The sequence below is a fragment of the Aquila chrysaetos genome, chromosome 3, assembly GCF_900496995.4.
Source record: "Aquila chrysaetos chrysaetos chromosome 3, bAquChr1.4, whole genome shotgun sequence".
Lineage (NCBI taxonomy): Eukaryota > Metazoa > Chordata > Aves > Accipitriformes > Accipitridae > Aquila > Aquila chrysaetos.
The window spans coordinates 19,787,725-19,813,334 of record NC_044006.1 but is presented as its reverse complement, the minus strand read 5'-3'; the positions used below and the strand labels follow the sequence as shown (position 1 = coordinate 19,813,334).

Sequence of the window (25,610 nt, the reverse complement as noted above, 5' to 3'; positions counted from 1 at the left end):
ATACGCCCAACAGAAAAAAACTGACCCTAAATTTAAGAGGAATGAAAAATCCTTTGGATTGTGCAGGAGCTACAGTATAACCCAATTTATCCTTTCCCTGGAGAGGAGCCCAGCTGGAGTCAACAGCGTCCTCTTGCTACTTTGAAACAACAGAAAAGCTTTGAATGCTCACAAGGGGCAACCTGCTAAAGCAGGCCATGCCACTTCACCTGAAGGAACAATTTCATTATTATACACATGCCTACAATTGATTGCAAGAATAACAGCAACAAATTAATGCCAATGGGGATTTTCCTAGGGCCAAAAAAAAGAACTCATGTGGTTTTTTTTTAAAAAGGGCCTCCTATAATTTCAATTACAATCAAGTTGGGGTTGGATCAAGACTTCAGTGAAGCTATACGATGTTCAAGAACAAAAATGTTTAGACTGAAAGAGAAAAATTCAGTACCTGTCAATCCCATAAGCTGTATAGAAAAAACAATTGCATCCTTATTTATATGGAAACATTTGCCACATGTGTGATTCAAGTGACATAGCCAATAAACCTATGAAAATAAGAACAGTAACACCATGAGTGAAGGAGGCTCTTGAGCAGAGAGAAACGCCAGGTCTGGGGGAATGGGCAGTATTTACAGTGTGAGAGATGTTGTTAGCAAGAATGTATGTTTACCTGGATACTGGCTGTCTGCCTGATGAAACAGAGGTGTCTGATACCCAAAATGTGCTTTGAGACCGTCTGCCTCTGGTGTTGCCTCTGAGTCATGCTCTGCTTCTGTATTGGCCACTGCTGTGTAAACACCTTAGAGCTCAAGTGGAAATGGCAACGTGATTAATACCATCTTTCTTGCAAATATTTATCCTCTGGGATTCACCCAGAATTTGTGTTTCTAGGACTACAGAGCCATAGAGGAAAACCCTCTGGATTTTTATCACGGAAGAACAGAGCAGTTTAGGGGATGTCTTTTACCTAAAGCAGGGCAAAAGGAAGCATACTCTAAATTTTCTCTGAATTTTCCACATTTAGTTTGGTTTAAGCTCTTCTCTTGCCCCTGAACACTCAAAGTTATTCATCATCTTCTCTCTGTCTTCCCCTCCTTTCTGACTTGCACAGCTTCTTCCTAACAGAGCTTTCCCTCTGCAATATCCTCTCTTTGTGTGTGTTAGCGGAGCCGGAGGTTTGTGAACACATGACTGCGGGCTGGCTCAGAGGGCAAGTCCTGTAAACACTGCCTGTGGCTTGGGTCTGTTTTGCTGGAAGCCAAAGTCTGAATGGCATCTGTATTTTCCAAGAGGACTCTATGTGCTTAGTGATAATTTTACATTATTGCTATTCTTTTTACCACCTATCATTTGTTACACCATGGGGTAATTAGATGTCAAGCTTCCCATATGCATTAGGAAATCAGCACCTAGAAATCAGTGTGACCAGCAGACCCCCAACATCAGCTCCCCAGAGCTGACGGCCAGCCAAACCCTCCCCTCCTCACAGCCACCAGTATGGGTTACAGCAGCCAGCTGGCTCCTCCAGGGCCAGAAATGTTATGGAAACCAGCTGGTTTGGGAAGGAGACCATCGCCTGTAATGCACTGGGGAGGTGCTGGGGAAGCCAGCCACCTTCTCCTGTGGGCTACTATAGGGAGCCAGGTGCCCCATGGGCAAGCCTTATCAGAGGGTCTTTTAATCAGCAATGATAGCAAATGCAGGGTTATTGATGTCTGTGATGTCTTTTCTTTTAGGTGAACAAGAATAAAATCTAATTCTAGCCAGGAGACCAATTTTTAACTTGCACATTGCTTCTAAAGAGCCAATAGAGAGGAGTTATGTGGCAAAGGAGGCAAAGAAATGAAGCTAATAGCTTGATTGAAATAAAACACCTGGCATGGGATAAGAAAAATCAGCTATTGTAGTTATAGAAACTGCCTGCAACACCATATGAGTAGGAGGGTGTTGGGGAAATTATCTTTTCATTCCCTGCTACGCCCTTCTGGTCCCAGTCCTCCTTTCTCAGGGCACAGGTTGCCAGCTGGGGTGTCTGCAGTCCTGGCAGGAGAGCAGCCACCTTCCCCCGCTCTCACGGGAGTGAGAGCACACCCATGTCTGCTGATGGAGTCAGTGCTGCGAGGTTTTTTTACCCTCCCTGCAGAAAAACTACCCACCTTGGATGCAGCAGACCCCCAGCCCTGGGCATGTCCAGCCTGACGCTGGTTAAAATTGAATATTCAGCCCAAAGTTGGAGGGAAGTGGCTGCTTTGGGGGTTTCTAAGGCTTTTCTTTGGGAAAGATAAGGATACTCTATGTTTTCTTCCCCAAGTACAGATCGTTATCTGACTGGGTAATGGAGGTGCAAGAAAAAAACGCCATCTCTCAGGAATTTCAGGAGCTGCAAGTTTGCCATCACTGCACTTGTATGAACCTGCCTCTTCATGACTTTTCACACCACCACCCCTGCCGAAAAAAGGCCTGACACCTCCTTTGCAGGATATGTGCATGGTTAACCAGCCTTTGCCTGTTTCAGCCAAGAAACTGTCAATTTTCCTCCCTGGGAACTATCAGACCAGTGCTGCCATCATGCCCTACCTGTATTCAAACCCCCAATCTCTTCCGCAAGTGTCTTTGCTCAGGTGCGGGGACCACTTTTTTTACAACAGTACTTTAAAGAAATCTCTGATGACCTGTCTTATGGAGGGCATGCTTCACCCAGATTAAAGAAAGCCACCTGAGCCAGCACCCCAAAAAGGCACACGGCCGCAGACTGTGAAAGGAAGCCAAATGAAAAGTGTCAAATATTTGTTTGAATGCAATTACTCCTGCACAACTCCTGCTCTACACAAAACATATCTCTTAACTTGTATAAACTCCCAGAAGCTCCGAGGCAGCTCTAGCAGTAGCATCAAGTCCTACATCACTTTCTGCATTTTGATTTATGTATTTGTTTTCATTCTTCTTGCAAACCTACTGAGCTGTTTGTTTAAACTGCTTAGAAGATGCTGTGGCATGTATGATTCCTTTCAACTTTTCCATGATGCCATACCCAGAACATTTAACAAATGCTAGTTAACCTTTTTAGTCTTTATCATGTGGCTCGCCTAAAGCCAGAGAAGGGCTTTAGTCAAGGTTAGAAATTCAGGTTTTCCCATTCTCTGGTGCTATACTGAGGTCATAGATTCACACACCTTCCCCTAAGATAAATCAGCGTTCACCTTAATGAAGCAGCTGCTGCTGTATTTTGACTGTTATAAAACCAGTTTCACCGTGCTCGATTACTTTAAAAAAATTATGTTTTTCTAGAAAAACTGCAAGGCTTCTGTTACGTACTTGCTGAACTCTACGGACCACACATAGCTGAACTGTAAGTATTGCTGGGTCCTCTCAGGTCTTTGCTTAGTTTGTTCTTGACATATACAGATGTGCTGTCGGATTGAAGTGCAGGGGTTTCATTCTTAAAACCACATTATCATTATTAAAGCAGAGATGCTTGAGAGTGATTCTGGTTTGGCATTTGGCATAGCTATCCCTGAGTGAATAAACACAGGCTGCCACTGGTAACCATTTTCATACTCCATCTGAGTCTCAGATCAGGCCCATCTGATGTAATTACCTTTTCAAATGCAGCTCATTTGTGTGAGTGTGTGTGAGACAGGTTCTACAGAGTCACACTACTGTAATACTTGGCTCTTGCTTTCCTTTCTACCTTTAATCAAGCTTTCTGATTGTCAGCCCCTACATGCTCTCAGACCCGACCTTGATACACACTCTTGGGGAAGCCTACTAGGTAATGCAAGTGATTAAAAAAATAAAATGTAGGTCACCTGATTCCTCTTTGAAAGTTCTTAGTTTAATTAACAGAGCTTTTGCTAGACCTTCTTTCTCCCTAGGGTTTTTATTTTTATTTTTAAAACTAGCCAAGGGACTGCAAAGTGCTTACAGGCCTAAGATGTGCTATAATCAAACATTTTAATTTAATTCCTTATTAGCCCAGAGGTGTCTCCCAAAAAGAAAGAAACAATCCTAGCACTTGTGCTTGGTGATTAAAGGTTAAGGATCTTTGAAGGATTTCTGCTTATTTTCTTGAGTTAATGATTGAACATTCATATGTGCCAAATTGCATATGCATTAACTTTAACCTTTAAATCTTTGTCAGACTTATGATTGATTAAAAAACAGAACAGTCATAATGTATTTGATTCAGGTGTTGCATATAAAGCACAGTGCTTTTTCATCATCCTGGGATCCAATTTTAAATGCTGAATAGGATGCCGTGGCAGAAAATCATTAGGACCCAACACTGTACTGAGTAGTGATTACAGGCCACAGTGAAGTGAGCTGAGGTTGTTGTTTGGTGTTGGGGAGATTTAGCTTCCCATGGCAATAGCTTCTACCTTCAAGCACCCAGAAGAACATAATAGTCTTTGTTTTTGCATCGTTTCCTTCAGCATAGACAGGGAAATGAATGCCGATGTGGTCTGCCATTCCTTGAAACTGTGTAAAGAGGATCCAGGACAACCACTTTGTCATCTCTATGCTCCTCCAAAGGTGAGTTGGTTTTCCACTTTTTTTAAAGCTACAGATTGTGGAAGGTCTTTTAAGCTGGAACTAAATAGTATGGAGGCTTCCAGTGCACGTGCATTGTCTGGGAAATAAACTTCAACGTTTTGAGTGTGGACACTTTTAGAAAATGTCTGTTTGAACGAAAGGTACATAACGCGCATTAGCTGTGTGGAGCATCAACAACAGGGTTGTCAGAGAGTGGGAATTACAGGGCCAAATTCTCTTGTACCAGTCTGGGTCAGAGAAGAAGAGTAGGGAAATTAAGATCTCACGTTCTCCAGATTTTATTGTTAAGCAGTACAACAACCCCAAACCAGGTACTCAGCTGAGGTTCATCCATACCACCATGTTACCATGGTGTGACAAGTTATCCCCACATTGCCTGGCAGCCTGTGTAGGTGCTAGTTATCCGCTGCAAAAGCAGGGCTATTTGACTGGGATTATCCTGCAGTGCAAGATGTTTAAGGTAATGTGCATAACCTTTTGCCACAGGCTGGAAACTTACTTAGTTACCACTGCTTTTGTGATGTGTTACTTGCTATGCCACAGTAACTTGATTGCATGTCCTAGGCCTTTGCTACTCGGACACTTACAAATCTGCATAGGTGTCTAAACACATACAGTTTGTCTGGGGCTTTTTTTGGTTGTGGCTTTGGTTTTTTTTTTTCCAGTCATCATGCAGCCTCGGTCATACTAAAACGTGTGAATGATGGTGGTTGTCTGGCAGTGTTGAAAAGCAAATGATTCACTTAGGCATCTATTTTTAGAAATCTTTTTCCCTGCATCTGGATGGATGAAGACATATTTGATTTCTAAAAGTTTGCGTAAGTTGGTTTACACAAGGCCTCATCCAACAGCCCTTGAAATCCGTCAAAGACTTTTTATGGGCTTTGATGAGCCGTGGTTCATCTCCAAGATGGATTTAGTTCTGCCAATACTAAGACCTGGAGAAACACTTGCCTTCCAAGAACGGCGGTAACATTTATTTTGTAGCAGGTGTGTCCCCCATATGACTACTATGCTCCATGCTATGCCAACCGAGATACACGGGTGTGCAACCAGGCAGGGGTGAAAGAAGATGAGTGCAGGCAGCAGAGAGGGCCCACACTAACTTGACTCAACCAGGATGTTGCCCAAACTTCATCAAATGGGTTCCCTCAGGAATTCTGTGTCTGAACTGGTAAAACAGTTCATGGGTCCTTCCACCCTTCCCCAGCGTATGTCAGAGCAAGCTCTCCCTTAATAATTGCCAGTTCTTTACTCATGCCACAAACATTCCTGAGTCTCCAGCACTTTCTGCCCTGTTAATTGCAAGTTTTTTCCCTCCCCTGCACTTGTAACAGTAGCAAAGACTCTGTGGGGCCTTTTTTTTTTTTTTTTTTTTTTTTAATTTCTTTTAAATTAGGAGTCCTGAAGGTAAAGGTGGGAGTACAGCAAAGGCTGGCAGGCTCACCCAGCCCTCAGTGGTCACCCAGGAAGGCAGCGGGAGCTGTAGAGTGGTGGCTGCATGTGCACCACGCTGCCAGCCTGAGGTTTAGATTTTCATGGACTTGCTTGTGGGGAGGAATAAAGAGAAGTAGAAAACACCCTGCACACTGACTTTTGCCGGTGGCAGAAGTGCAAGGTACCTCTTGGAGTGAAAGAGGATGCAGGCAACGAACTGCACTTAAGGAATAGTATGGCCTCGCCATGGCTGCACAGTGAGCAAGGCTAACGAGTCTGGAGAGAGAGGCTCTTTAAACTGAGGTGGCTCCAGTGCAGAAATTAGAAGATTTGTGGTGAAATGCTTTGCCTATCAACCAGAGGGGACAGGCTGCCGCTTATGGGGTTGCTGTCAAGTCTTTGGTTAGCTCTTCCCATCTCTCAGAGCAGGTGTGGGACCAAGCTGTTGACTCCTTCCACCTCCAGCGACAGCTCCAGCGACTGCACTTTCTGCAAGGAAAACAACTGAAGATGGGGTTTTTTGGGTTTGTTTTTTAAAGAAAATTTGGACTCTCATTTGCATGGCCTGGAGACTGTCCTTCTGAGTGAGTGGATCAAGCAAACCCTCTCCCTTCCAAGTGGTAGTTAAATCCCTTTCTGTCAAGGTGTATTTTTTTCTCACCAGGAATAAGGGAACTCTACCAACAAAACGATTTTTCTACCCCGACTGTGCACTCCTTTTTAGCTCGCCTGGTACCCTGAGACAGCGTGGGGAGCCTGGGGGAGATGGGAGGAGAAGAGCAGTGCTTAGAGTTCATGCTCAAGTGGTTGATAAATTGCCCACAGTAACTCTGTGACAAGTCAGACTGAGTAAAGATGAATTATGGGTGAAAAAATTAATATGCAGTCAGACACGCAGATGCATAAAATGCAGTTTACCTCATATTTGCTTCTTCAATTTGTAATTTGATTGATCACTTCAGTTATATGAGCCTGCAAATGTTGGCTCAGTCCCCTGCCAAGTGTTCGAACAAGACTTTAATACTAATGACTGTTTTGTTCAACTCTATTGATTTTCAGGTACTTTGTTTATTCATTTAGACTTTTGAATGCCCATTCTCCCAGAATTACTATCATATTTGTACTGGAAAAGGGAGGAAAATAAATACAGAGTTACTTGCCCTTATAAGGCAGTATAATGTTCAGGTTTTAATTGCCTTGAAGGTGGCAAATATCAACATGTATCTGCTTTTTCAGTCAATAGTTTATTTTGCTCTGTTTCTGTAATGTTGCTCTAGTGAGATCGCATGTCTCAAGGAAGGAAGAGCCCCTGCTTCAGAGGCCTTGCAAACTATCTACATAATGGAGACATTGCAAGCTGAGTGAATGATATGTGCGTTATATTACATACTTCCGTGGTCTCTGACAAATTAGCCCAAATTAATTTTTTTGCCAACCTGCCTGGAGCCATTAGCACTCTGCAATTATTCTGTGAGACTTGGCTCTAATTATGAATAAAAAATATTGCTCCGTTCACACGGAGCGCAATGCTCTCAGCGTGGAGCTGGAGGAGGAGAGCATCCAACCTGGGCGAGTGTGGCTCTGCTGTGGGGGCTGCCCAGGGGCTTGGGCAAGGTGGGCTGCCCTGCTGGCAGCAGTTTCAGGATCAGACCCCTGATGCTGGTGGGGAAGAGTGGAAGGGGCACTTGTGGCTCCTGGATCACCAGCATGGCTGTGCGAGCAGGTGTCACTTGTAATGGGGTCCTGTGAGCCCCTAATTGCCACTAGTGGCCCATAGAGCAGAGCCTGGGCCACGGCTGGAAGTGTAGGTAGATGTGCATGCGTTGTCTCTCCTGCTGCATGTTTCTTGCCCAGCAAGAGGTTCTTCTCTACCCTTAGTATGAGGGTAGCAACATGGGGACTCATTCAAGTCAGGAGGCAAAATAATAGGGTGCATCAGAAGTGTACACTTACCATAGGTAGCTGAAAACTGGGCAGTATGTAAAGCTGCTGTAATATGCCTTGTGGTGTAAGCTACATCAACAGTGGATACTTTAACATTAGCTGTGGTACTGCTCCAAAACGCTGACAGTGGGTACAGGTATGCAAGCTAGCGGGTTTAGGATGACTGGATATTTTTTTTTTAGTCAAAAAAGTTTATCTGCTCACATGGTGGAGGACTTTCTGCACCAGGTCCTTGTGATACAGGGACATTCCTCTAGTGAGCAAAAAGGGCTGAAATAGGGTGAGGGGTTTTAGGCGCTGCCTACCAAGCTCCCCTTCTGGCCCCGGGAGCGAGCAGGTTTGCAGGAGATTATTCTCAGCTTGTCTCTAGATTGTTTTAAGCCAGCTGGCCTGTTCAGTTAAATGGCAATACTTTAATTGATTTTGTTGGGGCCAGACTAATGGCTTGACTTCAGCACTGGAGTCCTGCTGCTGGCAATCTCTTAAGCGGTCTGTGTTGGACGGAGCTTGTACTCTTCTTTCTGCCTTTCAGAGTGCCTCTTCTGCTCCCCATTACTTTTCTGCTCTGGATTATTAGACAGTTTGTGGCTGCAGATTTTAGCTTAATCTCCAGCAGTAGGATTTTGCTGGGAGTCATCTTACGTCAGCAAAAATATACATGTTTATGCTAATGTCATTTTATCTTAACAAAATAAGCTTCATTGCCACAAGCACTCGTGCTGGTTCATATCCCCTCTATCAGATCTTTCACTGACTTTGGAAAAAGCAAAAGCCACATCGCTCATGTACATTACTGTGGCCAGCCTGCTCTTTGACGAAGTAGGAGTCAACCAATTCTGGCTGGAAAAAAGAAACCCTCTGGGGTTTCATAAAATAAAAATACTCCCGCTATTTTATCTCACTCCTCTCTCTCTTTCAGTGAAAATGTGAACTGCTTCCCAGGAGGTGAGGCAGAACCAAACTCCAGGGTGGGAGTGCTTCTGCATTCCTGGTAAGAGCAAGCTGCCAGCCAAAGGTAGACCTTGGCTGTGACCCGTTTCCTTCTTTTGAGACCACAGGCTGTAAAGCAAGTATCTGTGAGGCAAGCTAGGTCCTGGGGAGCAAGATGCCCTCCTTTTAGCCTTTCTTTTTGAAAATAGGTAAGATCTACTGAAATGTGTGTTGTTTCTGCTGCAGTCAGAACTAAGTCCTGAAGAAACAACCTATAGACAAGTGATACTAGAAGGCATAGGCTGAGCACCAGTTCTTCTTCTTTCACTTGTTTCTCACCATTTCCACTGCTGCTCTTCATTGGCAGAAAATAAAATGCAAAAAAACCCCCTGCCAACCAAAAACCCAAACTACCCCAAAAAACCAAACCACACAACCCCAACCTTCCACCAAATAAACCCAAAGAAAACAAGGTGGCGTGGGGTTTGCAGGGTGCTGCGTGCAGCTGTGTCATACCGATGCAGAAGCTGCCCCAGGCAGGACCCCTGAAAATAAGTCTCGGTCGACCCACAGGCACAGTGGCATTTAGGGTGGGAGGCTGGCAGACAAAAAGTGTGAGGACAGGGAAGAGTTGCTCATGGATGCTGACTGTGGTTTGCAGAGGCAAGCTAGAAAAACTAAATCAAAGTTTTTCATCCAGAATGCTGAGAGTCTAAGTCCAAATGAGACAAGTGGCGTAAAATGAGAAGAATTCAGAGTAATTGCCCTGGGAAGAGAAAGGATTGAGTCAGGCTTCATGTGGTTTAGATCTGGCCTTGTATGGAAGGTCCCTATTTTGTGTCCAGAGCACATATTGTTTGGTTTGGCTGTCCCATGCAATCATAAGCCTCTGCAGGATGAAAGGTGGGAGTAATAGAACAAGTCCCAGTTTTGCCAGTGCTGTTTAACAAGCTTTACAGTGTTTTGGTACCTTGGTATGTGTACTCCTGGTAAAAGGATGATGAAAATGAGTTGGAAGGGAAACTTGGAGTGTTTTGTAAATATCCGCTCTCCTGGGAAAGAGCTGGCTAACAAGGGTGATAAATGAGAGAGAATTAGAGTTGGTTCGTGTGTTTGTTTATGATGTTTAGATTTGTTTGCCAAAAATTCATTACTGGGAATACATGGCCTCTGTGGAGAGCACTGAAAGAAGGCAGTGAATACAATCCCAGTGACCCCCCTGCCCTCAGCCCCATCTATGTTGTGGATATCTTCTGTACACCGGGCGGCAGGGCTGTGCCGATTTGGGCGGATGGGGCTGGCTGCACCCCAGGACGCCCGCACACCCTCCGGGCAGCAGCTGCCAGTTCATCCATCAGCTGCTGGAGTCAAGGGAGCCCCTTCCTTGGTGGTGTTTTCATGCCATGGGAAAGAGGGGAGGCTGCTGCAAAAGAGGTTGTATGGGCTGTATGGCCTTCGGTGGTAGGCTTGACATGCTGGTGTCAACCAGGGATTACAGGTGACCCGTGAAACCAAGAGTGTTTTCTCCTGGATGGGTGTTTCAGCTGACAGTCCTCCACAGCCCACCCTGGAGTCGTGGCTGAAGTAGCTTCTGCAGCGGGAGAAGCTCTCATCTTTCACATTTCAGAGAGAGCATTTTCTGCACATGGGGGGCAATTCAGCCTTTCCTCCCTTGTTTTCTGCTTTCTGTGTGCAATATTGCTGTAGCTGGCTGAAGTGTGCATATCTCATGCTCTGCTGCTGAGAGCAAGAGACGTCTCTCCTCCCCTGCCCAGCAGAAAGGGATTGATAAATCCTACCTCTCTGGAAATTTTTCATCATCATACTCAGTTTTAAGCCATTTTCCTCATCTGTCTCTGAAGTTATCTTATTGGAGAAATGAGAGCAGCTGGTAATGTACAACATAACTATGGCAAATGCAGGATGCGTGTTTGGTTTTGGGGACAGCAGTTGCCCAGGGGGAAGAAACTGGGAAACAGTGTCTTGGCTCATTCCTAGCAGCTCTCATCTATTTGTGACATAGCCAGATTTTTATAAGATTTTAGACACAATGAATAAAACATATATTAAACACATATATTAATGTGACACATATATTAAAAAACAATAACTTAGAAGTCTGTGTTCCTTGCTGCTTATGCTTATTCTTCCTTATCCCTTTATATTGCTCACTATAAATTTTTGACCCTTGAATATCACACTTAATTAATTTGCTTTGATCACTGCCTAAATCAATTATAATGACATGCTAAATTCTATCCCCAGTAAAAAAATACTGGTAATGGTTGCTTTAAATGCAAATATATGCTGCTTTAATATTCCAGGCTGGCATGCCCACTGTTCACTAAGGTGCCATCACTCGAGGGATATTTTCTTTTTTTCCAAATGCTTTAATACTATCACTTGGCAAAGCATACTTTTTTCCCCATGTTGTATTCCTGTAGCTCTAGCCAGATAAATATAAACTTGTGCTAAACTTTACCTCGGAGCCTTCAGACCCAGTTGGTGTTAAGCTAACAGTTACATCCTTAGGCTGGGCTGTAAGAGGGACTGATAGCAGGTCATTGTCAGACAGAACAGTTTGTCCTCACTAACAATTTTGATCAGCAACAAAGTGCTAATATGTTTGTGATACACTGGATTTTTCTTTCCATTTGAAACATTTTCAAAAGTAATTGATTTTTATCTCCTTTTTCTATTTTTTTTTTTTTTTTTTTTTTACCAATCCTCAAAGCCTACAGAACAAAAGCAGTTATTCTTTCAGAAAAGAGGGCAAATGGGCACTATTTTTAGCCTCCTTCATGCTGAATGCTGAGGGGAAGGACAGAGACCATCACACAGATACTGCCTCACAGATATGACTGTTTGCAAAGGTGGCCTAATAAATGCAGGACAACATATGGGAATTGTCATCACTGAGATGGAAGAATATTGTCCAAAAGTGAAAATGGAGCAGCAGAGGGGAGCACTCTGGTGTTACCCTGCCAAAAGCAAATGCTTTTGCCTGAAGTTTGCACCCAAGTCTGCAAGCTGAGCTCATCTCAGGGGTACTCAGCAACTGGCTGTCTCATGAACAGGGCACTCATAGTACAAACTTAAATGACCCCTCCCAGACCCCTGTGACTGTCCTTTTTTTTTTTTTTTTTTTTTTTTTTCCTAAATTGAAGTTGTGAGATCTTCTTTTCCTACAGGAAGATGTGGCTGAATTTAGAATGTGCTATTCATCAGAGCTGTTAAACAGTTGTTAAACATTTTGAAATGCATGAGCATATCTGGGGCATCTCCTCACCTCCATGGCTGGGAAGAGTCCTTGTGGCAGGAAAACCAGTGTGGTCCTTCTGTGCTGGGGTGAACCTCAGCCAAGTATCACTCTTATCCACGCAAGACCAAATGTTTTCTCTGTACCCTTCCACAGCAAGTCAGACTGACATTGCATGCATAACCCTCTTTTGGCCATCTAATGGTTGAGTTGTTCTTCTAGCAGGAGTCACTGGAGAAGTCTGTCCTCTGCAGCTCACGCACTGCAGTCAGGATATGAATCTCAGCTATTCAACTGATCTGGAGTTTTCCTTAGGAAATAAATGATGGCCTGGAGCAAAACAAATGAACTCTTGCAACTGGAGTTTCATAGGCAATGATTGGATAACTGATTGTTAGTCCAATAAAAAGTAACTGATGATGAGTTTGTGGACTCATACATCATTTTTGTGCTATGACTGGTATATTAAAAAAAAGAAAAAGGTAGGAAATAGGGAGAAAAATTGGTAGGATACTGATCTGGGTTTTTTAAATTTTGTTCTTGCTCTCCTAGGTGGGACTGAGTGCTGCAATAAAGAAAGCAAAAAGCATTATGAAGACTTCTAAGGATCTGGTAAGAAATCAGTGGCATTAGGGTGTTTTACACTGTACTTGCATTTTATCAGGAGTGAGTCCTCATTTATTTTGCCTAATTGTGAACTCACCTGATCATCACTGAATTGAATGCTGACTCACTCCTGCCTAGTATAGGATCTGCTCTATCAGATGATACTGGGAAGAAGGAGAGGGAGACAATAGAGAGGAAATATGAAAGTATGGGGAGAGCAGAAAAAAACTCATGAAAAATGCAGACTGCTTGTAGAGTAGGGATAACTGTCTATATCCATCCAAGACATAAATTTGTGTCTGAAATTCATGCAGCAGCTGAGGATATAATCTGTGAGCTCCATAGTGCAGCTCCACACTGAGACACTCACTTGTACTAGCCCAACTGGCCTTTGGTGGGACAGCCAGCCTTAAAACAAAATACAAGCAGATGTAGATTTTGTTTAGATTTTTTTACAAAAGCAAGGATTTCCTGCTCAGCCTTGCCCTGTGCTTTTCTGTCCTTCAAACTTCTTGCAGTGTTTATTATTGTTCCTCCTTGTTTCAGGCTTCTTCCTTGTCCCTTGTCATCCCTACCTTGTCCTTATAGCCATATGTAAGAGCCTCATGAACTGAGCCACTGCCTCAGAGCACAGTGACTGACTGCACTTTGGGGTTGTCTGAAACTCAAGCAATGGCCTGAATGCAAATTCTGCACATATTTCCTTCATTTGTGAGAGGCTGCCTTTGCCTCTTAAAATTGAAAACTGGGATTTGAAATCTTTCTGCCTCCACCAGTTTTCAGATTTATAGAGGATGTCTAAAGGGTAGCTGAGAAGGGAAGGGCAGCTTTTATTCTGCTGGGTTCACTTACATGAGTCAGCTCAGCCATAGAGTTTGCTTCCAGTTGTCTTCAGGCACTTTATGCAGAGCAAATGTTTTAGCTGTTTGTGAAGAAATTATTGATACTGCTTCTTCCTGAATCCTTGCTGTGATGCTGCTCACAAAAGTGAAAACTGAGGTGCCTAATTAGCCTTTGGGCAATTGCCAAATTGCCAAGCCAGGGAAATAAACAATGCGCTGAAGAGACAGGTCTCAGCTCGTGCAGAGCAGCAACCAGAAGGGTCTTATTCATTTTCCTTCCTATTCAGCGCTGTGCTACTGATGGTCTGAGATTGCCGCTCAAATTACATGAAATTTCTAATCCCCTTTGCCCCGGGGTGCAAGTCCCCACGTTAACACCCGCAGCAAGATTCTCTGAGTCGAGGAGGTTAGCCTGAGCCTGGGTGTCGGTGTGGGGATGAAGAGGGATCAGCATGCAGCCGCTGTCTCCCAGTACGCAGGGCTACTTTGCTCCCTTGCTTGTGCTTTTACCCTTGGCATATCGAGCTGTGTCCCTTGTGTGGCCAGCCCCTTCTGGCCTCTGAGGTCCATGCATGCCACGTCCTTTCAGGCTGTCCTGGGTAGGGTGACATGGTTGGCATCAATCTTTGGGAGCAATGGGGTCTCCTTCCAGGTTGCCTCTGCTATCCCATATCCTCAAACCTGCTTGATGCCCTGATGCACCTATATCTCCCTTGCTCTCTATTGCAATGCCCTTGGCCTCTTCCTGCTCCTACTTGCCTATTTAGCAGCAGGAGGGACAAGCAGACTGTGCCTCAGCTAGAAGCAGCAAGGCCTTGGTTATAGTTGGGTTTTTCCAGTCAATGTATTCCTGAACCCACAATACAGGGCTCAAACTAAAACAAGTATCACGTGGTTGGTGGGGCCTCTCCTGCAGTTATTCCTAGCATGTCCCCTGTAATGACCCTTGCTGAAACTTATTTTAAAGCTGGAAATTAAAAATAACATTTCTAGAGGCATTACTGTCTCTTGCAACTTCCCCTTCAGCTGGGTTGCAGTTAATTTTACTTCAAATCCAGAAAAACAATGTAGTAAGAAACACAAAGGAAGATCTCCAGGAGAGGACACGGCGTGTATCACGCCTGCATAAGCCCCACATCCCAGAGCGGTAGTGTGTGATGAAATGGTAAGAAAATCACCTGCACAAACTGAATGCTGCCAAATCATCGTGTGTTCACCTGCCCAGGCACATACACATACCAGTGAGCAAGGACCAAAGCAGCTGAGGTGCTCTCCCTGCTTGGGGAGAGGGTTGTCTGGCTGAATGTGTGGGTGAGGATCCAGAACACTCTGTCTGTGGTAGGACATCTCTGCATCCACACCAGTGGAGAGAGAAAAACATTCACCTGGCTGCTTCTGTGCTCTGGCTCATGCTGGACAGAAACGTTAAATTATATCTGCTCATTCTTCCCATATCTGCTATTTTGGTTGCTTTTGCCCCATTGTACATTTGGGGAAAGCCTGCTGAAGAGGTTCTTGCAAGTTAGCTGTCCCCATCTTTGCTTGGCATCTGTGTGTGACTGTGCATAAGAGACATGATTATGGCTGTTGGTAATGAGAATGGGAGGTCTGCCTGGCTTCCAGGGTGGTTGTATTTACCGGGCATTTCTTAGGATCATTGTGGATTTGGGAAAAAGAAAAGGTATTTTCCAGATGTAGAGATGCAGTGAAGGAGGCTACAACCCCCAAAAATCTAATAAATGTCTCCATTCATTAAAAGTAGTGAGCCATCTGTGAGCGACTGGCTTAAACCAAACACCAAGAAGCATTAGGGGCTCATTATTAATCTTTTTTTTGTAAAACCAATTAAAATAATTATGGAAATGTCATAAGGGAATGTTAACAGGCAATGACTAAAATACGGTGTTATCAATCACTGTGAGCACTTCTAGCTCTAACTTTTCTTCTGGGTGGAGAAGATACCAAGAGGCATCTTTGAGCAATTGCAGTGAAAGAATGACAAATAGAGTCGTGGCTGTAGCATTTAACGAGAACAAAGCACCATGCATACAATCCTGTCGTCACTATGTGGTGCCTGCAACTCACAGCCCAGCAGCAGGAGAAGTGGGAAGCTACTGAGGGAGCCAAAAGGGAATTGCAAGGCAGAGGGGGATGTGAACCAGGCTCCTGCCCACCCACCTATCTTACGCAGGGGCAAGTAACCCGCCTCCTCCAAAACCCACATACTGCAATTGTAGCCTGGCTCTGCACTCTGTAGTGCCTGCTCACCTGTGCTCCCGCTCTCTCGCTTACATGTGCACATGCAAAGATTATCCCTTTTTTTAACCCTGTGCTCCTTGCTATCGTTTGAGAGTAGCCCAAGACACCCTCCAAGAGCAGATGTCTCTCCTGCACATTCCCAAGCAGAGCCAAAGCATTCTGTCTGAACCTCCCTGTCCCACGTGCAGTGGGGACATGTAGGCTGGGGAGCCAGAGGCTGCTGTGCTCCAGGATGCTGCTGCAGCTGGTCTTCAAAGCCTGACTCGACATCACCCATATCACTTCCAGGGCACCATCATGCCAACCGTTCCCACCAAAGTTAGGCAGTCTCTGGGGCTGCAGGATAGTCTTCCTTTGAAACTAACGGAGATCCAGTCAGCAACAATTTTCAAATGACTAGCTGAGAAAAAGGCAGGAAAGATTTTATTCTACTTACAGCAAAGGGTAGACTTTAAATGCAGCCTGTGAGGAGAATGAAAGGAGGTTTTATTTATGTATTTATTTCTTGCAAGCCCTGTAGTTTCTCTTTCTGGTGCAGTTTCAGCTCCGGATGCCTTAACCTCAAAGGCTTTGCATGCTGTGACTTAGGCTGAAGTGAAAAGCTGACAGCTCAAATGAAGACACTGCAAATCTTGCCCTGATGGAAAGCTTTAAGAGCCTCTAGTGCTTTTTTAGGCAGCACTGGGATTAGTCATACATGGAGGAGGTGGGGGAAGTAGTTTGTTTCCTCTTTCCAGGAAGGCATAACATAGGTTTGCAAAGCTCTTTGAGTAAAGCTGGCATCCTGCTTGCCTGCCTCTCATGCTCTCTGCCTATCTGGCCATACATGCATATGCACACACAGAGAGCAAAGAGGAGGTCTGCGTACCTGCCATGCTGCAGGACGTAGCCCTGAGGCAGCCAGACTGGCAGGGAGCTTAAATACAGAGTTGCAGAGGGATGGGGAAGAGCACAGGGCAGCTGGAGCCGCAGCGGTGGGACCAGGTTAATCTTTCAGCAAGGAAAGTCCCCCGCTCCCTGGTTGCTTTTGGCCTTTTCTATCCACTTCTGTGCTTGTGTTCTGGTTTCTCCTTTGACTCTGCCAACACCCCCTCTACCTCATGGCCCCTTCCAGGTTGGTGTGACTCCAGCCTTGTCATTTGAGTGTTGGATAGAGCTGAAGAGAGTTAATTGGTGGGGGTTTTTTGCAGGTTTCTTGTCTCTTGTCTCCCCGACTTCCCTCCTTTTTTTCTACTTTGATTTCTCTATCGCACCCCTCAGAAAGTGCACTGCTACAGCTCCATCTCCACTGCGGGTCTCCCCCACAAGGTACCACTCTTCTTCATCTTCACCTTGCTGCTTGGTCACTTCAGCCACCAGTGCAAATGTTGGCTACCAAGTTTGTACTAGGGCTTCTACCCCCTCTTCACTACCCCAGACCTCCTCTCCACATTGAGATCCTGGCCATGACATATCACTGTGGGTGACCTCCTGCTCTGGGCAGCACGAGACCCTCATCTCCATCATCCCTTGTTACATTTCCAAACAAACACCTTCCTGCCTTCCCTGGAGCTGCATGGCAATGCCCTACGCACGGTGGCACCACTGCCTTACTGCCCTGCAGTGTTGCCTCAAAGTTCTCCTTAGCCTTTCATTGTCCTCTCCTGAGCTGTATCCAACCTCTATCTTCTGTTTTATGTTAGATTTGGGTTGTAATCTTGTTAGGGCAAGAACCATCTTATTTTTTTTTCTGTGTATATAAAGTGTGTAACACAAGGGAGTTGGTCCAAGGACAGAGCTGTAAGTGCTATAGCCATATAAATAATTTCCCTTCTTTGTATAAAATTATGAGTATGCCCCTCTGCTCCACATTTGCATGCTGAATGCAGCCTTAGTGAATACAGTTAATTAGACTGTGCACTGACTAGCCCTCTGTATTTATAGACCGCTTGAATGCCCTCAGTGTTTAAAGACCACCTGAACTTACAGTGAAGCCACATGAGCAGCATGTTTGTGGGACCGATTGCCATTGCAGCGCAATGTTTCCATAACTTGAGCATTCATTTGGAAGCTCTCTTTCAGCTTCTGAAGTCTCCTCACTACCTGGAACCTCAACTGGATTGGCCCACGGCTATGGACTGCTAATGTTGAAAGAGTTTATCCTGCAGCAGCTGTCTTCTACAGCTTGCAGGTCTGGACAAGATAAAACCTAGTTATGAGATTTCCAGGTAAAAATCTCATTAAAAAAGCAAGGGCATTCTATAGACATGCTGGATCTTCCTATTTCTTCTCTCTTTGGGGTTGTTCCTGACGTTTGGCTTATCCACGCCTCCCCGAGCGTGCAGAAACCAGCCTCATGGCCCACAATGGGTTGCTTTAACTAGTTTCACTCTAAGTGTCAGATACCATTCTGTTTATCAAACATGAGAAAGGTAATTTTTACAAAGAATGAAAAAAATAACTTGGCTACATGAGAGGAGACAGTTTCACAGGAGCTTCTTCCTTCCTTTTTAATTTTACTGCTCTTTGAAAGCAAGAGTAGTTGGTTTGTAAAATGTTCAGTCAAAATCCTTAAGTTGACTGCTGTGTCAGGTCTAAATCCTCTGGCATGTAGCATCCTTAATGGTGTCACTGGAGTTTTCAGATGCTTCTAGGCAGAAAATACATGATGTAGCTCTGGACTTTACTGACACAGAATATCCCAAGCCACGCCACCTCTATGAACTAATGCATCCATCTTCTTTTATTTTCTTCCCCTCCAGAAAAGCTTCATGGGGTTCTCAAGTGTATGTGCATTTCCTCTTCTGGCTAACCTGTGTGAGAAGATTAAATAGTATGTATAAAGTTTTCAGTCCTTAACCAGAAACAGAATATGGTACATTTGTTTCCTTCAAAAAAATCATCCTCAATTAACAAAGCTTCCTATACTTTACTTCTGTTGGTTTCTTTATTAAAAGCACTGTCCAGGTAGCATAGATGGAGGCTGCACAGAGTTCAGGTAAGTAAGAGTCCTCAGAGGGATCCCTGTGCTTTTTCAGTACTTAAAATATTTGCATAATTTTAGCAGGTCCTAGACATCAAATATACAACACACTCAAAGATATGACACCTCCAAGAGGGAGCCAATTTTCTCCTGAGATTTCCCGAGCCCAAGAGACTTCTCCATTCCCTTTGTTCACCCAGTTGTGGTGCCCATGGCTCAGCACAGGAAGGCCACCAGCACCCATATAACTCTATGAGGAACATGGATTAAGTGGCAGTTGTAAAGTGTAGGACGATCTCAAGGTATTTAAGAAAGCCGGGTGGATGGTGGACAGGAAAAACAACTGATGGCAGCGCTGACTTTGACTCAGTTTCCGAGAAAGGCTGCGGACATCAGCTGGGCTATTACTCCTAAAGCATATTTGTCAATGTTCTTCAAGGAGTTGGAGGAGTCGTCAAGCAAATCTAAGAATAAATCAGTATTATCAGCAGTGTATTTTGACTGATTTCACTGCCAAGACTAACTTGCTCACCTATTTCTGCTCATTTAATTGAAACTGGAAATATCAGGAGTTTATCGGGAATGGATTGATTAACATGAAACATCTTGTAAGTGCCTTTGAAATGTAAGTCAGAACAAATAATCTGAGTTTGAGTCCTGCAGACAGTGGAAGCAGGAATCAAATTGTATATTATATGTGGGATCGAATGCATTCAACTCTTCTGATCTCTCTCTCTCGTGCACTCTCTCTCTCACTCTCTTTGGTTTTTTCTTTCTTCTTTCTGTAGCTACAAAACCCAAGTTTGGCAGTTGGACTTTTTTAGCTGGTCTGGATCTGTGCCAGTTCCTTGCAGCTGAACCTTACTGCAGAGAAGAAGTAGCCCAAAGCAGCATGTGGAAATTATTGATTACAGACAGAATAAGGATTACAAGCCCCACCAGGAGTGCATGTCACCTGTCTCCTCTGTATTTTTTCTTATCCTGATGCTCATACAGTCTGAGGATTCCACCCTCATTTAACCTACTTGGTCTCTGAGCCAGGTTCAACATCTCTTATGAGTTCCAAAGGTTGGAAAAACTTGGAAAGAAAACCTTCCAAGGAAAGGCTGAGTAGCATATCATTCAAAGAGTGCTGCCTGCTGGGCCAAATATGAAAGGCTGCTCAATGCAGGTGAGCTGAGCTGTGTCCCATAGCCAAAGAGAGGTGCCATGCTTGGGCAGCACCATGTGAAAGCTAGCATGTGTCCAAGCTAAAAAGGAAGAGGCACAGAGCTGACACCATCATTTTAACATCTGCTTCAAGTATTGCTAAATCCTATAGGATTGCTGGAAACAAAAGTCACAATGGAAAAAAAAGATGTAATTTTCAAAGGTTAATGTAATTAAGCACTGTGGGGGAACACTGAGGGCTCAGGTCTCCATTGCTCAAATCAAGGTAAAATACTTTTCTCAAATACGTTTCAGCATAGCCAGAAGTTTGTGGGACTAGGTACAGAAATTGCAAGATGAGACTCTGATCCTCAGTTAAAGCATAAGACCACCTGTGAATTCAGCGTGTACGGTCCTTCTTCATATTAAATCCACTTTTACCCTATAAAATAGGCATTTTGGGTGTATGTAGCTGCAGCCTGGTATGCAAACTGCAAGTTTTCTAGACTGAACACAACAGGAGAGAGATGGTGTAGACTTGAGGGGTGAATATGAGAACGGGTACTTGCCATTTGTTTTTAACAAAAGAAGGAGGTTAGTCTCCATCAGCTTGAGGCCCCATTCTGCAGCTCTTTCCCAGGTAGAAGGACTTCCATTAGTTTTTCATATCTGGCAGATTTGCAAGGTCTGCCAGGCTGAGTGTAGTATTTATTTAAAAAAAAAAATTATAGTTACTTTTACCACAGATTTGATGTCCTAGTTTGTTTTAGAGACTGAAGGTTTGACATTGCAGCCATACAGGAGTCCATCAGCCTCACCTCCAGAGCTCAGTCAGCAGATATTGAAAGAAATCAGAATTTGCTCCTTCGGACAGAATCTCTTTGCTGAAGTACAAGCACAGAGCTAGAACTGAATATGGAGCCATGAACGACATGCCAGCTATTATCTATTCTGTACGCTTTACCATGTTCTTTTCTTTCTGAATAGGTTCCCTTCCATATGTTAACATTGCATTTGTTGTTTCTGTTTTTTTACAGTGTTATGAGAAATAAACTGCCTTTTGAAGATTTTGATGGAGATAAATTTAGTACTTTCCCGGTAAGCAAAGCCTTTCCTTTGGTACGGTAATCCCATGATAATAAGAATGTCTATGGGATTCCTCTTACTTTCTGCAAAGCCTTATTCATTCATGTGAAAATAGGTATAGGAATGAAGTGAATGGTGGGTTTGGGGTTTTTTTCTGGATGAAAAAACAATCATTCATTTGTGCCACCTGGGGAGATGCACACATAAAGCTGTGCTCCCTGCCGAAGCAAATTGCTCTGCTGCTGAGTGGTCTGTTTACCGAATTAATAAGAGGTGAAATAAAGTCATAGAAGAAAAACAAATTAAATTGCCAGCTTGTCTTATTTCTGCACCAAAGTGTGCAAGGTGTCATTTATTAAAGCTTAGCAAAGGGACTCTGAAATACAACCCATTTACTGGGTTTTATTCCTACACCTTGAGTTAGATTCTCATTTTAGATATTTTAAATTAAAAGTGCAAAAGTAACAATGACCATCCTATCTGTGTGCTTCTCCTGGCTTTTAGACATTGAGGGGCTATCACTGGCGAGGCAGAGACTGCAACGACAAAAACACCACTGTGTACCCTGGCAGACGGTAAAGCTTTTAATTATTTTAAAGGCTTCCTAATAATTGTAGCTTCTTGAAGAACGAGCTCCAGATTTTGTTTTGGCCATACTCTAAGGGAGCACGTCACTGCTCGTTGCTTGATTTCGGTGTGATGGAGACGAGAGGGGATGATCGAGACCAGAGATGAGGTGCATTAGCAAGGGTGGTGCACAGGTTTCTTTCCTTTCTCTGAAGCATCTGCAGCCACAATTAACCAGACAGAATGAAGGTGGGGAGGGAAACCAAGCGGCTGAGGCTTACAAGCCTTATGCCACTTGAGCTAATGCAGGCTCTGCCTACTTTAGGGAGCAGGAGGGTGGGAGGGTGAAACAGTGGTGCTCCAGCATCCAATCCTCATGTTATGTTGGTGGAAATGTAGAGCTAAATATGTGCCCTTCTCAGTGAATATCTTCTAGGTGAATACCTGCCAGCTGCCTGAGCATGGACTTCCATGCACACCTGAAACAGCGAGCACAGCCAGTTGTAACAGCGTGGCCTTGGTCCCTCCCTCTTGCTATTCTACCCTGTGCTCAAAATACTCTTTCAAAAATAGAGCTCTCCTCTACCACGGGTTTGTTAAGAAGTTGTTAACCAGGACTGTTTTTAAAGCCTGGGCGTTAACCGGCTTAGATTAAACAGATAAACTGAGTTTGAGTGTGTGGGTTTGGAAGAATTACATGCCATCAGCCTGGGCAGCACAGCTGCGTTAGCTGAAATGGGCTTACAGGGTCCGTGTGTAGTGCTGGACTGAATAGATGGAGTCTCCCTGTAAAAGAGGCCTGAGCTAATTATACTGTGTTATGGGCCAGAGCAAATCCTCATTACCCGGCACTGAATTTGGAGTGAGGGGCTTGGTGGGTTTCGGTGAACACTTAAAAGTGATGAAAAGGGCAAGGAAAAAGGGTCTGCCTTCTGCAAAAATCATCCCCATTCACTTCACCTCAGTGAATATGCAGACTAAAAGGCTAAGTTTTATTCAGCAACTCAGTAATAACTTTAAATTAATATTGCATTTTGCTGGGAAAAATTGCCTCTCCTGGATTCAAAGGGGGGAAAAAACCCCTTCCGTGCAGAAAGGAATTTCTAATTACTTTATATTCTTAGTGAAAAATGGCACAAAGGCTCCGATTTGCTTAAAAGCCCCTCTTGCTTTATTTTCTGTAACGCTGTATATTCTTTTGTTTTAGTCCTGATAATTGGGATGTGAAAAGTGACTCTAACTGCAATGGCATATGGGTAAGTAAATGAAGTTGCATCTTGTACTTCCTTCCTGATTGCTGCTTCTCTTTTTTCCTCCTTTTGAATTAGTCTGCAAATGTTTCCTTTATATTTATTCTGGTTTATTAACTGATTTGGATTACTCCTATTTATTTACTGCCTTTGATATTCCAAGTAATAAAACTGTATTTATTAAAAACTAAGGAAACATAGGGGAAGCAGTTATGAGTGAAGTTTGTTTATTAATGCTTACGATTATTTAAATTATAGCTATTATAATTAATTTAAATGTACATATACTTATTAAAATAAGGTAATGGAAAGCATCATTATTGTGATGCTGTGCTTCCTGCAGGCAAACATTCAAGAAGAACTAAATTCTCAACCTCTGTTTTGCACTGCCATTTTTCAGGCGCTAGATAGATACTATCATCTGCCCCTTCTCTCCTCCAACAGGGTGTGGATCCAAAAGATGGAATTCCCTACGAGGAGAAATTCTGCAAAGGTAAATCTTTCCAGTCAATACAAGATACAATGTGTCTTTTGTATTAATTTCATAAATATTTTAATATTTTCACGGTCATTGCCAATGTAGGGGAAAGACAACAGGCTTTACAACTTCATAAGAAAGGAAAAATGGCAAAATTTTTTTTTTTTTTTTTTTTTTTTTTTAAATTGAGAACGGGCAAAGATGAAACGTGAAAAGCACAGGCTACTTGTAGTTTCCTGTTAAAAGCCAGTTCAGTTATTAAGTTGAAATACATAGATCAGGAACAGCAGCAAACAGAGATGTCACCTCTGCATATTCTGTGCTACCTGAAGCCTAACCCAGAGGATTCAGAAGAGCAGTTTAATCTCTGTGTGAGTCCAGTTTGACCCATTGCCATAAATACCAGCAATCAGCAATGATGCTGATTCTTTTCTGGAGAAGGCCTTAAAGAGCTGAACTGATGACATCAGCTGATCTCCCTGACAGCCATGTGGGTGCCTGTGTATACACATACACACAAGTAACACACCTACTAAACAGCCGTGACTACCGGTTGCTGTTCACCTTGCCTGACATTTAAATCAGCATCCTGGGGATGAACCATAGCCTGGCAAGACTTTTCAACATTTTTAGATGAAAGGCAATCTACAAATGCTAAGTAACATTAATTATAAACCAGCCAGATTGTTCCAGTAGAAATACTCGTATGAGTAATGCATCCACCACCCAGTTCTGTTATAAAGAGCTTTGAGCAATTTCCTGAGTAATCTGATTTCCCTAAATGTTTAAGTACTTTTTAATGCATATTCTATGGCTAGTAAAAATAAATGTTGGCTGCACAGAAGAACCTCTGCTGAAACAACCCATCCGTCCTTGAATACAACCAGGATTTTTTCTGATTAGCAAGACCTCTCCCCATTTTTCACGCCCAGTCCCGTTATTCCTCTAGGGTTGTTGGCATATGTCTGTTAGTCAGTTTTTGCTGCAGATGGAGCAAAAATCCCACTGCAGGGTCTGAACATTTCAGCTATGTGAAGGGTGGTGTAGCCAGTTGCCTGTGACTCCATCAGTTGCCATTGCTGTTGCTCTCCGTGCTCTGTTTCACTTTGCTCTTTCTGCTCTTCCGACTAATAAATGTGTTAATTAGGTGCAGACTCACAAGGGGTCGTGCTGTTGGGAGACTCAGCCGGCGCTCACTTCCACATCCCTCCCGAGTGGATGACTGTCACGCAGATGTCAGCGGTGAGGAATCACGTTTGGGTTGCTGAAACTGCTCTGCTGCTGATTGCCGTTTGCTTTCTCCCCTGTGCCACAGGTTGCCAAAGGGAAACAAGTGCAAAATGCCTCATTGCACTGGAATTTATAGTTATGGTCTCATGTGTGTCAGTCCCCTCCTGCAGCTGCTCTTCTGAAGATAAAAAAGCATAGCCCTGCGCTACCGCTGCTCCTCTGACATCTGTGCAATTGGGTCAGGGAAGAGTTTGGCTTCAGTGGCCCAGTGCTGTGCCAGAGACACAAACCAGGACATCTGCCTTTCTATGCACATGCCCGTGGCTCGAGGAGACCCATGCTGTCTGTGGGATCAGTCCTGCTGTTAGCAGGCTCATTGGTACGGCTCCTTGCTGTGCAAGTGTTGCAGAAGTGACCCTGCTGACAGTCAGGGAACTTGTTTTCAGCATCTGGCTTTGAAATGATGTGTCCTGGATTGTTTTCCCTCATCTGTAGCATATGTGCAATAGATCTAGTAACTCCAGTGTTCAGGCTCTGAGGCTTGTTGAACAAATACATCTGCAGGTGTTTGAGGGTCATCCAAGGGTTTATGATGGACTTGTCCTAAAGGAAAGAATTTCTATAGTGACCGTAATATCACTACCACACTGTTGTCTATCTTTGGGCAGTATCCCAGCACTTCCCATTTTCAAACAACAACAAAATGCGCCTGACTGTGAATTATGCTGAGCCTCAGCTGTTGCAGTTCACTGGCATGGAATGAAATAATTGAGGGGAAAAGATCCTTCTAGCACACTGCAGTTAGGGGGTGGAGATAAAGGCACAGGTATGCTTCTGTCCTTCACTCTTGTTTCTTATTCCGAGCCCGTGTCACTGCCTAGCTAGGGAGGACTGTGTGTTGTCTTTCTCTGCACAAGGGTCTGTTGCATGGGGGTGAGTGGATCGTCATTGCCCACTTTCCCTGGTGAAAACCTGCTACTCTTCCACTGGCCTGTGTGGAAGAAGGATACAGACGTTTTCTGGAGAACAATACTTATTCCAAAATGTCAGTAGTTAT

General features: G+C 43.9%; 1 protein-coding gene across 4 annotated transcripts in view; it reads left to right on the top strand.

The window, feature by feature from the left end:
* Nucleotides 1-25,610, top strand: part of AOAH (acyloxyacyl hydrolase) — a 90,710-nt gene that overhangs the window by 26,503 nt on the left and 38,597 nt on the right. For 3 of the 4 annotated variants that reach the window (XM_030009024.2, XM_041122464.1, XM_030009026.2), the window contains exons 4-12: nt 3,289-3,349; nt 4,434-4,533; nt 12,677-12,736; nt 18,573-18,643; nt 20,980-21,040; nt 21,533-21,603; nt 22,803-22,851; nt 23,290-23,338; nt 24,471-24,565. In XM_030009024.2, coding sequence (XP_029864884.1) covers nt 3,289-3,349; nt 4,434-4,533; nt 12,677-12,736; nt 18,573-18,643; nt 20,980-21,040; nt 21,533-21,603; nt 22,803-22,851; nt 23,290-23,338; nt 24,471-24,565 — 617 coding nt within the window. Of the gene's footprint in view, nt 1-3,288; nt 3,350-3,717; nt 3,778-4,433; nt 4,534-12,676; nt 12,737-18,572; nt 18,644-20,979; nt 21,041-21,532; nt 21,604-22,802; nt 22,852-23,289; nt 23,339-24,470; nt 24,566-25,610 lie in introns of all 4 variants that reach the window. The other variant, XM_030009025.2, reaches the window with a different exon arrangement.